Raw genomic sequence first — 15,383 nt, 5'->3', positions numbered from 1 at the left:
AGGGCACAGAGATATAAAACCTGACTTGCCAAACATGTAAATACTATCGATATTGCAAGAGCATTTTAAGACTCATGTAATACAGATGAGTAAAAAGAATTTTTTCACTGCTGCCAGTAGAACTGTAGAAGAAAATGGTATTTGCCTGGTACTGCACAGATGATATTTACATAACTTCCCCATTTAAGCACCAGTTACTGTAATCTATGCAGGCTTAAGGACACTGTAATTACTAATAAGGTATTTGCTCCTCTCACTGAAGGGGACAATGGTCAAGATACTCAGTAGCTCTGTAGAACTGTAGCATTTTTAAGAGGGTAGAAAATAAAGAGGAGAGAAAAGGAAAAGAGACAAGTTAAATGAAAAGCAGAACACGAATTACTGCCATGTGGCTGGAGCAGCGAGGTCTTTTGGTATAATTACTCTAATCCAAGCACCTAATTTAATATAAAATGTAATTCAGGCCACTTCTTTCAGTAGCAGAGCTGACAAATTTCAGTTTGATGCAGGTACTCTTATAGCTACAGACATCGTGCCCTATTATCAAATGGAATATGCTCCATAGCAAATATATCTTATTAGGTGAAACAGCAAAACCTATTTTCAAGTTTGCAGTATTCTTTAAAGCGCTCATCCTCCAAAGTAGCAAGATTTGATTTTTATCAACCATGTCTGACACTCAACAAGACGCTAGCCCCAAATGCCCTTTAATACCAGGAATTTCCTTTCCCCCTCCTCTCTGAAATCCTACCTCCTCCCCACCTGCTGCAACAAACTAAATAATCTGGATCAGAGGGGGAAAAAAAAAACAAAACACACTGCCCTCAGACAACAAAACTACTTTGCTGAGCTCCCTCTGGTGCCCAAGGACAAGGGAACCTTGAACCATTCAAGAACCCAAACTCTCCAACAGAAAGGCTCTGCCCAACAATCTTGTTCTGCGAACAGGCTGTCACGGTTAACTGGGAAGTTTTGATTTATAACTTGTTGACCCAGCTTGGCCTGCAACAGAATTTGAAACGAACAAAAAAAAGAAGGTGACAGAAATCAGTAAGCTACTTCAAGGGAAAATTACTACCAGTTCTGTTCTTTAAATATCTGATTTGTGCTATGTGACAGCTTGAAAATACAGAAAACAGTCCCCACTGGTTTGGGGGGTGGAGGGGAGGCACCTTCCATCTCTTTCCCCGCGTTCTAATCTATTTTATGCTTCTAAATAAACTCTAATTGCTACAAAACTATCTAAGATACTAACAATGAAGATTAAAAAGCCAGATGCTTGTGCTACATCCACTTCTCACACACTGGTGCTGCCAGGGCTCTGCCAAACAGCTCAACATACAGTTGCAAAATACAGAACAGCAGAGGGAGCTCAATGTGCCAGCCGGTTTGGTGGGTCAACACAACAGGCATGGCTACTGCTCCACAAGCAGCCTGGGCAAGAACTTGCCAAATAACTGCGAAACTTGCAACAGCATTTAAAAAAAAAAAAAAACTTAAATATTAAATTTACATATTCCCCAAATTCTTTAAAAGTTAACCATGGCAGTCATTTTTGGCCCTTTTCATCTGCCCCGTTTCAACAGTTTCTCTAGAAAGGCTCCCTGACTCATCTTACAAATAAAGTGCTGCAGTTTTTCCCCTAAGAGCAAGGATAAGGAGGAATGAAAATGCAAAGTGGCAAAATTGTCTTACGCACTAGAAGTGGCTTCATTTTCCAGCAAGCCCAGGCAGAGAGTGATGGCCCCTGAAGTGCTGCGCTACCTCATTTGAACCTTGAGAGTAGCTGTTAATTAAGACTCATCCAAAAGGAAAACTAGTAATAATAAGAAATGCTAACATATATTTAAATAATTTTTTATGCTTTCAACCTTGTCTGTAGTTAATGAACAAGAAAATCTGGTCTAAGGGCAAGTTAAAACAGGGAGTAATTTGTCTGGGTGACATCTTACTTAAGAACTGAATTTCCTTAAACCGATATTACACTGTCATGTTTGTCACTCATAATGACATGTTCCCATGTAATAGTGTTATGAGAAGTCAGAACAACGCTATTAGTAAAGAGAGATTTATACAATATTAGCATATGATTGTTTTGTCTTTCTTCCGTGTAGTAGAACGAGAGCTTAAGTGGTGGTATTTTCTTACCATAGGAGGATAAACAGAGTTGCTGACTCTTTGATTTCCCCAGCAAAAATAACACGCACATCAAAATGACCCAAAACTCTTGAGATTCCCTCTTACACACCGAGTTTGCACACTGTCATTTCCAATTCCTTTTCTAGGGTCTGCTGTTTTATGTAACTGATGCTCACACCTACTCTTGAATCAGAGCAATGGGTAAGGCAGAACACTGAGAATCAATTATTATTCTGGAAGTTTTTTAAAAACTGAGAACAAAGAAGTAATTTAACTCCTTCTTGACCTGGATTCTCTGAGAAAAGAACCACAGAAACTCTGAACAGCAGGCACAGGTCAAAAGCAGCAAAAGATAAGAGAGGTCATGAGTTTCTGGCTTATGTGTTAGCAAAGAGCACAGAAAGGATCTTAAAACAGATCCGATACTAAATCAGAGCTCAGGAGGACAGAGGCCATGGAAGGGGAAGAAGGGGAAGAAACTACACCAAGATTTACCCCAAGTCTTGCCAGCAGGAGCAACTACGTTTATGCTCAATATTCACCATGTTATGATCTTTCCGTGGATTGTTGGATTTAGGGCATCAGCTTTCTACCATGGAGCAGGATGAACCTTCTGACCATACTTGTTTCCAAACCTATTTGTCAGCTATTTCTGCTTTCCAAAAAATCACTGTTGTAGTACTAAACACTTTTTTTGATAGTTCTAATCTGCAGGGCTTGCCAGCTCCAGTTCTTGTAACAGGCCCTCTCCACATTAAGACATTTTAAAAGCAATTCTTTCACCCTTTGCATACCTAAATTCTAGGTATGACAGCTTCCTAATATCCTTGAAAGTTTTTGCCTGCTCTTCTGCTGAAGATGAAGCCTTCTTCAACAAGGTTCCAACATTACCCCTACGGTGAAAAGTGAGGTCAATACTGAACAGCATGTGAAAAATTTAATCTAAGTTGTCTAACACTGCAAGCCACGGTCCAATAATCTGCTAAAATGTTTTGGCACCGTATGGTAGCTTAAGAGGCTGACGTGGACAAGAAGGACATTCTCTATAACAAGGAGAAGGATCATACCTCTGGGAAGTTCTCAGTCCCACAATGAAGGAACACTCAAGTATTGAATAGTCTGTGTCTAAGAGGACTTTTGCAAAAAATGCCAGAATTGGAGTCTACGAGAATGCAGGAGAACAAGGACACACAGATAAAAATACAGTTTCACCTGCTTGTCTGAACACGCTTGAATTTGATCCTGCAACAGAACTTAAGTGCAGTTTTTAGTTGTTTTTTTTTAAACATTTGAGAACTGGAACTCCTTCTCCCCATGCCCCACATAAGTATTACAGATGGTCCAGGTTACCTGCCAATTGCATGTGGTACAGAAGAAATTTATCCAGAAGTAAAACATATTGGCACCACAATTGGCCATTTTTAAAAAATACTTCCACAAGACTTTTTTCTTCCTTCTACAGAAGAGAACAGAATGGTGCGTCAGATGCTTTCCCACACTGAACATGTCATTAGAGTAGGCGATGCACTTGCAAGGAGAGAACACTAAGCAAAATAAGGTAGTTAATTAAAGTAGCCTGACTTGGAAATTGAATGAATTCTAAGGTTTTCGATTGATTTCCAAATTTCAATTAGCTTGGAACAGACAAAAAAAAAAAACAGAAAACAAACAGCAACAAATGGCTGATTTAAGTCCTGGCTCTCCTGCATGATTTTCTTACTAAGGATTTTCACAGGTATCTTGTAAATATAGTATTTTGAGGGGTTTTTGATAGTATTCTAGATTATTAAAAAACGATGCCTATCCACACCCAAAGCCCAAAAGCAAAAGTGCATTACTGCTGAGTATTAATTATACAACTTTCACATCAACCATGCTGCTCTCAGAATGCAATAAAGTTGTCCACAGTGACCCAAAACAAGGTTTGGGAGTAATTCAAATTAGCATTTCCATTTCCCTTATCACTTATTAGGAAGAGTTCTGCCTCAAAGCAACGTGGTTCTCCAGTTCACAACATAGGAGGAACTGGGTAGCTATAAAAAAAATTACCATTTCACCAGTAAAAATGGCTTCACGCTTTGTGGTGCAATTCTGAAACCGGAAAAATACAAGTGTGCTGAATATGCATGTTTTCGTTTTACATGACTAATATTTTAAGATCTAATGCATCAAATAGCCTTTGTTAATTAATACTTAAAGCACAAAAGAAGTAGTTTTAGAAAGTCAGCCAAATTCAGCTACCTGTTCTATGGCAGTGGAACAAAAAAGCCCCTCTCTACCTAAAAATATCATGGTGAAAAAACTCTGAAGAACTACTATGTCCTCCTCCATAGCTCTCAGTGTGACAGCCACCACTCCTCAGGAGGGCAACAAGCTCCAAATGGAAACTTTATTTCCTTCCTAAAGGTTAAAATGGCAAATGCGGCATCAAATCCCAATAGCCAAATAAAGGAACCGGAGTTGAAATTTACCTGGAACATTAAGTGAATAATCATTTCAATGAGCTGATATATATATGTTGCATTGTGCCTTCCACGATCTTCATTTCTATCTGGTATAATTAACAATAAATCATTCTAGGGGCTACAGCATCTGTTATTACATAAATAAAACACTAGCAAAGGAGCTTGTCAAGACTGATTTATATGAAGTGCTGCTCTGAAGTTTATTGGATTTCCATAATAAGAAATCATACCATATCATCTTTTTTTACATTAATCTTCTGGATTGCATATGATAATTTCTAAACAAAACCACAACTTAGTGCAGGGCAAGATTCTCACAAATTATTTATCAGATAAATCTGGTGTGTTTAAATAGATGGTGAACAGAAAGATAAAAAGGGTACTGTTTTGCCAGGACAACAAATTACCTTTCTAAACTGGTTTAAGTTACTCAAAAAAGTAGGCTCTCAGAAATATGTTAAAGTTTCGTAAAATATCCCACCTGACAGAACTAACATTCATAAGAAAACACTGTTCTAAGAAAATTCAAAGTGAACAAGGAAAGTACCTTCACTAGTTTCTAAAAAATGCTGTGAACAGTACTAGCGCACAGAGTAAATTTTCGAAGCATGAATAAATCAGACATCACCAAAGCCTAAGGACCTTTCAGGAGCCATTAAGATAAAACCTTGTATTTTCTTGGAAGTACAAGAGTTCCTGTTTAACGGGAACCACGCTGTATCCACACGGGGTTGAAAACTGGCCTAGAGAGGACCAGAGGACGAGTCCCGGTCCCACAATACCTACAAAAGAGAAACTTCAGCAAAGCTGGAGTTAATGAGATGATGACAAGAACACCACAGGGTAAGTCTTACAGCTATACCTCACCATGTCATACTGGGGGGAAGGGGAAGTCCGGACAACGGCAGTCAAAAGTATTACACAGACAAACAAGATTCTTAAGAGGATAAATTAAGACTTTGTCTGGTGCTTTTATTTCAGAAGCGTGAAACCCTCCCCCACTGAGAAAAAGAATCAGCAGTGATTTTCTAGATGTGCACCAGAAATACAAAGATAAAAGAATCAAAAGAACAGAAACAAAATATTTTGGGACTAATCTCAGTCTCAGAAGCAAGAAGTCTACAAGTGCAACTACAGGCTCCTCAGACTCCTAAGTGATTAAAGGGGGTAAATAAAGTAGATAGTGAAGCAGTGAAGTTAAACGAATTTTCTGCATAGTCTTTTATTATAAATGACAAGGGGAAAGAAATTCCCATTCCAAAAACTCCTTGATGATTATTGACCTTAACAGGGATTTGAGTCTCCAAGAAGGATGCGAGGGAACATCTTAGAAAGCTCTCAAGTGGTGAACCCCCAGAATGAGATGGCATCCATCCCAAGAGGAAGGAAGGAAATAAAAATGTAAAACAGGTAAGAAACTGAAGATGATGTGCAATAGACTTAACTGCAGTTTTTATCAAACAGCATAAAAATCTTTAACACACTGATTATCTTTAGGAAAGGAACCAAAGGTCTAAGATTTATATACATTCACCTCAGTTCAAGTGCACTGTAAAGCACCAAGATATAAGACTTGACAGATGTAAAAGAGAGAACAACAAAGAAGCATTTAATTTGGGTACAGAATTTGATCTTGGATTTCAGCTGGTTACAAACACAAGTGAATAGACTATATTAAAGTTTTGCAGAAATAAGAAAGTTCTGTTGCTGTTTATTTACTAAGTATTACAGGGGCACATTTTAGATCTTAATCCTCTTTTCCTCCTGTCTGTTGCAGGAAACAAGACAAAAACCGATGCGCTCTGTGAAACACATGTAATCAAATTGAAACGGAAATAAAACAAAAAAAACCCAAAAACCAGTGCAAGTGGGTTTGGTAAGTAAATGTTACAAAAGCCACACTTTTCCTGTTAAGAATACAGGCATTTTAACCTCAGTGCAGATATCAAGTTATGCCTTCCTCATCACAGCCCTGACCAGTCACAAACCAGTTCTACAACTTACACAGATCAAGCTTCTTTTCAACTTTCAGAAGTATATAAAAAGCTTCATGTAATGAGATGCTTTACTGACAGTAAAGAAGCAGTTAAGCATATTTAACGTGATTAATTTGATAAACTCAGTTCCAATCACTTTAATAGAACAACCAAATAACACCACATTTCGGATACTTCCTGTAAACAAACAGATAATCTGCTCTCTGTTGCAGTGATAAACACTCCGTTTCTGAGGTGGATCACAACCATCTACAAGCTTTCAAGAATTTTATAAATAAATAGTTAAAAACTACACAACTGTAAGTAATTAAAGCATAGCAAGCAGAGGCAGACATAATATTGTGGTCATCGGGAGGTATCTAACACTAAGGATTTGCAGGAGTACAGCATTTTAAGTTGTTTTTTGTTGGTATCACTAGTTGTTTTATTTTTACGGAATGAAAACAAATTACTTGAGCCTCAAGCACCGTGAAACTCCTTCAGCAGAGGGTACATCCTGTCCTTTGTCTACAGCCTCCTCAAGTGCATGTGATTAGAATGTAGACAACAACCATGAAAAAGAAAGGACAGAACTCGACTCTTCACACCTTCAAGATACATTTTATGGATAAAAGGTGACATAAGAAGAGGAAGAATGAAAATTGTTTATTGGTAGATTCAGCAGATCTGTCTATGTGTTTCTTCAGAATAACATATGACCAGCTACACATAATTCAGCTTAGAGTCACTACCACCGCAGCTCTCCAAAAGCTGCACATGGGACTCTGGGGAAACACACAACCGTAGATTTCACTGTTATCAAAAACATGGAATGACAGACAAGTTTCTTCAGCTTGAACTTAAAAAAAACCCACCTAATGTATCATGATTTACTAATACTAGTGCCCCCCTGCCCTCCCAAAACAGCTAATTGTTGTGGCTACACTGAAACTGCGTGAGCATCTCAACACACACATCTATATAACTACTCAGTAATGCTTTATTTATACACATTATGTTCATGCAAGACATAATACGACATACATACATGCACCCAAATATAAATGTTAATAAAGACTGGGTCACGAGTGTGACAAACTTCAGACAGTCATTACCACATATGTGACATTATATTTATTCTAATTTATTCTGACATTATTCTGATGGCATCATGAATTTCCCTACTAGGAAATAACTGTTTTCCTACAGGTATGAGCTACCTGGACTGAATAAAAGGCCTACGAGCCAGGTGAGGTGCCAGCTGAGTAAGGAACAATTAGCTGTCATCTTAAAGGCACCACCCAAAAGTTTCTCTCTGAAGTTCTTCAGGTTAGATTTTCAAAAACTAGCTGGTATGTGAAAGGAAGTTATGATATCCTGGGCTATCATACTCATTGTGATCCCAAAATCTATCTATTTGCTAAATATTTTATGCACTACACGCTTTTAGTCGTCCAGAAATAAATGGGGAAACTGTTCTTCCATACAGTAGTGCTATATATACTTACTGTATTGAGTGCGTTAAGTGTAGTGTCGTCACGGGAGGCTGCCACACAACCATCTTCTGTGGATCCTCCATCACACATGCCTGCAAAAGCTGCCATGCTCCTTGATAGTTTGAGGGGAAAAAAAGTTTAAATTCTTCAGCTGCTGTTTGATGCACACATCATGCAATACACAAATAGTATATGTACACCTTAAATCACAAATTTCAGGGCCTTGCGATACTGTGGAAACAAGTAAAACAAGGTACCACAAACACTGCTATTTGTTACACAAACCTGAGTTACCTCAGCATATGGAATAACTAGTTCAATATTAAAATCCAATCTAAGTGGATTTCACCAATTAAAAATCTGCACTGCAGTAGTACCAAAGCCTGATCAGGATTATGGAAGATATAACCTCCAGACACGAGGACAGAGTCTCACCAGAGACAGCAAACCTTTTGTTATGATCAGTTTCTTTATGTTAGAAAATTGACAGAAATTGCAGATTCCCCACATCTCTGAATTCTTGCAAACTGCAAGTAATTTACTCATACTCTGAATTATTATGAGGCCCACCGGCGCATCTGATTAATCTGCCAGGCATACCAGAGATCCGAATGAAACTGAAATGCAAACTAGAGCTCATTGAAAAAAAAAAAACATTTAGTCTTTAAAGGATTCCTGTGCTATCACAGCTATTCCACTCGTAGCAGTTACTTCCCTTATTACATGGTACACATCCAACGCCAGCACATGCTGACGGCTTTGCATTTTAAATCCAAAAGCCACAGCCAACGGAAAGACTTTGTGTTGGCCCAACATCAAATCAGAGCATTCTTCTCTCAAACTGAACATTTCAGCTTGTCTGGTTGACATCCACGCTACACCAAAAGAAAGGTGTGACCGTATCCAACTGCACGTACGTGGCAATCCACGTTTCCACTGCAGCATTCTACAGACATTGGTAATATCTTGGCTGCAATTACCTTGCTGCCCTAAGGTACATAAGTAAGTCACAGTCATTGACGCCTGGCATCCACACAAGTTCTTCATGCTGTGTCACTGTGTCACCATCTGGGGAAGGGAATGGCTGCAGATCAGGAAGTTTAGCCTGCAAAAAAATAAAATAAAGAGTTCATACAGACATTCCAGTTGTTAACAATGTTAGGAGGATGCACAAGTGTTATTAATAACAGAGTTTGTAAATTCTCTGGAATATTTTGATCTCATAGGCGGAAGATATTCAGTCAAGACGTGCTGAAGCTATTTGATCCAAGTTTTAGAAGTTTGAGAAAACTGGGTCATCAAGCCCCATCTATTCACTTTATCCAGCATTCCTCCTTTTAGAAGAGCAGCTCATTTTCTGACAACTATGCAGGGCTAACACCACCTCTCAGGCCACCACCAGTGAAGCCCTTCTCTATACAGACCAAGCGCAAGCACATCTGCAGAAACACCACAGCTTCAAAGTAAACCATTCTGTACTGCACGTGTAGCCCTCTGTTGTACAGAAGTCAAATGTTGTTGGACAATTTAACCTCAAAGAGACAGTTTTCATTTGTCAAAAAGATGCTGTTACAACTCCTGTTTCCCGGGCTAAAATGTACTCATATAACATACTAACATAAAAGATGGCAAGAATGTGGCTACCATATGTGTAGCACTTCAAATCAGTTAAAAACCCTACACATTTGATACTGAGTTTAAAATTAAGTCTTCAGTAAATCATTAAAACTCTAAAGAGAAACAAAGAAATTTCCTGACAGTGAGATAGCTCAGTGAAATGAACTCTGCCACTAAATACGTATTACACTGTATCCAGAGACCCAATTAGCATCTTTAGTCATCTACTGCTATGGGATGAGATAGCTGAGAGCCTCTTCAGAACAGCTTTTAAGCCCTGTAATTACCTCCTATACTTACAACGCTAAACATATTTGAGAGGCAACATTTATACACAACCAGTAATTACAAGTCACAGGTTCAGATGTCTTTCATGTTCTGCTCTTTAATCTGTACTTTATTTTACTTCTTCCCTGGGAAAATGGATATGTCATTGAACTTCTCTTCTGGAAAAGGGTAAGCAAGCATTTTACCAAGATGAGATTTCTATGAGCGCTATGCATCCCAGCAACCCGGCTGCTTTCACAAATTAAAGTTCATCCCTACGTACCCTAGGAACATGCTTAATTACCGGAGTTACTCCTACGAGCAACTTTCTCTTGAATACCTCTGGCCATTAATTTGTTAGTCGAAAGTTTTCATAGCACAACATTTAGTAGAGGCCCACTCTCCTCCTCCTACGCATGTGAATTTGAGAACAACTGCAATTCTACAAAACGTTTATCTTTAGTGGTGTCCCTACTTGCTGTTATGATACACCCAGTAGTTTGAGGCATCTGTGCATTAAGTATCAAAAAAACCCATCAGTCCTCTAGTATCTGTAACACACACACAGTTTAAGAAAAACGAAGGCAACAGATATTCATCAGAAACCACCATCAGGATCTCGGGGTTCTTTCTGGATTCTGCAACATATACCTTATTGTCAGTAATGTAGGCGGAAGAAAGTGTATCCATTCCCTGAGCTAACAAAGCCCAGTGTGTAGAGGAGACTATTTTTACACTTTCCAAAGAATGAATCAGACCACGGAATGGAAAGCAGCAAATATCATCTTCAATCTGACTTCCTACCACGGCCTACAATCAGCCATTCATATATCTTAAGATTATACCTTACAGTAATCAACAGGATGAGACTATATCCTTGTAGCGATGACATTAATCAGAAACATAGATGCTCAGCAAATGAGTGAAAGAATAATGGAAGTTTAAAATACTAAGCAAAAATTAACAGTATTCTAAATCAGTGGACCTTCTTCCTACTTTTTTTTCCCTGTCCATAAATGCATCTGGTAATTATACCTTACAGCACAAGTGACTAATACCTGCCAAAATATTGGATGACAATTTGAGATGAAAGTTGTTTTGAAGGTATCATTTACAGTACTCTTATTATGACTAGTAAAAAGACTACTACAGATTTAATTGCCAAGGAATTTTTTTCCTCTAAATGCAAAGCATCCTTAAGAATGTTACATAGGTTCCACAAATTTTCATTTACTTTCACTAGCTATTTAATAAGGGTTTAAAAAGAGTCTGAATTCATCACTTGGATGCAAAAATCCAGTACTTGGGCAGTACAAAGTCAGTTCCACAGGCAAAAGAGAGCGCCCAGTTCCCAGCGACAGAGCTGGTCTTACAAACCAGAGCCAGTTGGATGTTAATGCTCTTTAAGAACAGATTATTTTAAATGCTCATGAAGGATTTCCCTCAAATTAGAACTAACACACCAGGAAAAAAATAACATCTAGAGTCTCAACCTTATTCTGCTTCCCGGTGTTTGAACACATTCAGCATGCTTTCTCAATTTCTATTTTAACAATCCAAATGACTTAAGGCGCTGGTCTTAAGAACTTACAGTTCTTATTTCTTCACAGTCAAACAACCACCACAACTGAGGTCTCCCTATCTTTAAAATCAAAACTTCTCCTCCATACGGCATCAGAAAGTGAAAAGAAAGCCTGTGGGAAAAACTTCCTGGGAAATATAAATAAGATACTATAATTATAACGTGACTTCTGTAGACTATAGACAAAAGGGATATTTCAATAATCGTCCAGAACTACCTGCCTCGCAGTAAAAAGAATTTAAACTGCTTTGTATGAAAAGTGTGCAGGTAACAGGGTGAGGCCCAGGAAACCTCTGGAATGGCAGGGGGAGAGCACGTTGGCGATGCTGGCACAGGGCAACACTCGAAGAAGGTATTTAGAAAGAGGTGTACCCCACCAGCCACCAAAACTGCTCCAATTAGAAATGAAATTAGTCGTTTCTAAGATGACTGCTGAATTTCTAAATACAGAACGCCCCTCTGGCTTCTATGCTGAAGTACCACAGTTGGCCAAACTCATTTAACGTACAAAACTAAGGAAAGATGCGCAGAATTCAAGCGTAAACGTGAGTCAATGGGGAAATGCAAAGCCACAGACATGACACCAGAGAGACCACACTCAGAGACAAACATAAAAGGGGGAACAGGTTTACAGGGAATTCTGCACTGATGACAACTACATTTACAGACACGCTTAAAAGTGCTGTACCCTGTGTTAAAAGTTGAATACATACATAAATATATATGTGTATCTCAACACAGTTGCTGTACAGGAAAGAAACCTTTTTCAGGTTTAAAGTTCCCCCATCCTTCTAATTTTGTGATGTTCTTTTTTTTTTTTAATCACTTCTGATAGCACTCCATTTTGTTTAAATACATGAATTCACGAAAAGGACTGCTATAGGCAACTGAGTATCAAACTTGGCAATTTTACTATGCAAATTAAACTGAAAATATCTACTTTGAATATAACTGGAAAACACCAAATTAATTTTTTTAATAACTTATTAAAAACTTGGCTTGGTGAAAGCCAGCTGAGAATGCATTGGTTTTTAACTCCAGAATGTGCCCAGTAATAGCTGAGATTTTTCCTTCATTTCCAGTAGTTACTCATACTCCTTCAACCTTATTCTAGAATTAACCCAATAGCACTTCTGCTAGTAGAAATCATTAACATATCAACATCTGACATAGAAAAATCTCATTAACTGAGCTAAGGAGTTCTAAAGAACTCATGATGAATCTAAAATACCCACTGCATTTGAATGCACAGAATTTTAAATAAGTGTCCTCTGAGCAGATCAAGTGGGAAAAACATGCCCTCTGGATATTAGAATCTGAACAAAATCCCTTACCTGATGGCTGGGTCCAACTCTGATTTCACCTTGGGTACTGTTCAGCCTCCTAATATATAAAGAAAAAAACAGTAACAAGAAAGAGTTACAATTAATGAAATTTAGGATCGTATTCTGTATCTAAAAAGCAATGAAAACATGCCTTGTAACATTTGTAGAAGTGAATTTAATTCAATTCATCCAAAAAGGGCTTCCCTCCTACATAATACACTTGGCCTCATTTTTCCCCTCTTTTGGAAAGATGTTTATACAGAAAACTTCAGGTTCCAAACAAACTGTCCTCCATGTAGTGAGAATTACACTCTGCAGGGCTCTGTGCTGCTCACACCATTGGTTGGAGTCACTGAAACATCATATTATATGATAGAAGCAAAACTAGTCTTTATGTTGCAGTAGAATTACCCTGGCAACAATAGAAGTTAAAGATATGCCAATATAAACCAAAAAAACACATCTGACATGACAGAATTTATTCTTCTTCCTAAGTTTTGAACAGACTAAACGGAGTAAATAAAACTTCATCGCTGAAGAGTGCCCCTTGACCCTTTTTCTTTATTAAATACAACATAAGCAACAAGGCAGCACACAAACAAAACTATTGACTGGAAATATTAATTTCTCAAGGACTACAGTTGAATCCATGAGACCTCTCTGCTGTGATCTCACACATCCAGCTCTGCCAAGAGCCAGATCACTACAGTCTATAAAGGCACTTGGGCCTGAACACTGGTATTCGGGATACTGAATACGGCTGCGGTTTGAAAACTTAAATCACACTCCAAGCCCCCTGTAAAACAGCATTAAAGAGCACAACCAAATCCAAGGAAATTCAATATCCCTAAGGTCAACATTCTTCTTTTCCTATAAATTGTTCTTATTTAAACAGACATCTTTTATTTATATTCTGCATATTACATTAAGAGGACAACAAAATTCAGAGCTGTTAGAAGACAAACTTTTGATCTTTTGATTTTAACACTTCAGTAACTGCAAGACATTTAAGTGAGTCTCAGCACACCATAGCAAGGAAGAGCACACGCACAAACTGAACGGATCACCATCTTTAATCTGGAAACAGCAAACTTGAATTCATCTTGCAATTTGCTGTTACAGGAATAATGACATCATCTCACAAGTAAGCTGCCACCCTGCAGGATTTCTTACTCACCCTGCTGTGTTCACAGGGATCACAAGCAACGGCTGAGAAACAGTTTCCTTTAAACTTTAAAAATTAAGATCACAACCATAAACTGCTATCCCCAAGAGACACTAACAATGGATAGCCCAAACCGTTAAATACCATTTGAAGTCCAAAAGGGTACTGGAGGAGGTTTTTTTTTTTTTTTTACACGATCATTTGCATATCTTTATGAACATTTTTATCCCAAAACTTTAAAGTATATATTTTAAAGTTAAACTTCCCCTTGCTGAGTGTTCTGAAGTGTTATTCATTGGTGCACGAGTGGGAAAAGCAGAGCAGTGGGGCTGAATGGTCCTTATCCAAGGGAACCAAAAGCAGAACCCATCAGACAGGGATAAACACGGGGTTTGGAATACTCAATCTTATGTCTCGATGTCTACGCAGCGCTCCCCCCCCGGTAAGGGGATCTGCTCTAAAACGTGAGCCAAAACTCTCCTGAAAAGAATGAGAACATGTCAAAATGTTTGTCTCCATTGCATATTTTTGCAAGACATGATCTGACATTGTTCTCTTGTTTTCAGGTTACGCAAAGAAATGACTGAACTAGAAAATCAATTTCAGATTTACAACAAAGTTGTAAATTATATACCAGGGTGCATTTTTTCCAGCTACAAGGTGTCAGGCTTTTTCCCTGTGAGGAACGAAGGGGAAACTGATAACGGGAAATGGTCATGAATTCTGGGAATAAAGGAAGAGCATTTTAAAGCCATGCACATCCCTACTAGTCAGTGCAAGTCAGACTTAAAACATGTCTACGCGCTTTGTGCCAGCTACAATACCTCATACCGGCCAAAGGCCGTAAAAGTAAGTTTGTACTTAAACAGAAAATTATGTTATTTTCCATTTAAATAGGAAAAAACCAGCAGTCCAAGTATTTCCCAACTCTCAAGTTTCTTCAGTTACATCACACTAAATACGATAGATAAAGAATCCAGACTGATTACAGGATGCTGGAGCATCCCATGAGTAATTGCAAAGATAAAAGTAAGGTTTTGTACGGGACTCACGCTCCTAACTAAGTGGAGTTAACTGGGGAAACTCACTGGGGCTACCCAACCATGATTCCTCACATGAAAATGAAGTGTCGAGAGAAATATTTCTGAGTGCCTTTTCATCACTCATTTACCATTTCCTGATTATATTCATCCCCCCAAAGGGCCCTTCCCTCCCTCTCTCCCCCTGCCCCACAAGGTAAGGGCCGGGCTGAATTCAGCTGCTGAGCAGGAAGCTTCCTTGGATCACGACACATCACACGCTTCCTTGAAAGGGCACAAAGCTGATGGCTCCGCAAGGGCACACAATCCGT

General features: G+C 38.5%; 1 protein-coding gene across 1 annotated transcript in view; it reads right to left on the bottom strand.

The window, feature by feature from the left end:
* RERE (arginine-glutamic acid dipeptide repeats) overlaps positions 1–15,383 on the bottom strand; it is a 119,672-nt gene that overhangs the window by 85,695 nt on the left and 18,594 nt on the right. The window contains exons 4-6 of the mRNA XM_074161804.1: positions 12,877–12,925; positions 9,057–9,181; positions 8,089–8,188 (exon numbers count right to left, since the gene is read on the bottom strand). Of these exons, the coding sequence (XP_074017905.1) occupies positions 8,089–8,188; positions 9,057–9,181; positions 12,877–12,925 (274 nt within the window). The remainder of the gene's footprint in view (positions 1–8,088; positions 8,189–9,056; positions 9,182–12,876; positions 12,926–15,383) is intronic.

The sequence above is a fragment of the Numenius arquata genome, chromosome 20 (genome assembly GCF_964106895.1).
Source record: "Numenius arquata chromosome 20, bNumArq3.hap1.1, whole genome shotgun sequence".
NCBI classification, from domain to species: Eukaryota; Metazoa; Chordata; class Aves; order Charadriiformes; family Scolopacidae; genus Numenius; species Numenius arquata.
Note: the sequence above shows the minus strand (reverse complement) of the source record. Positions and strands in the feature narration are given on the sequence as shown.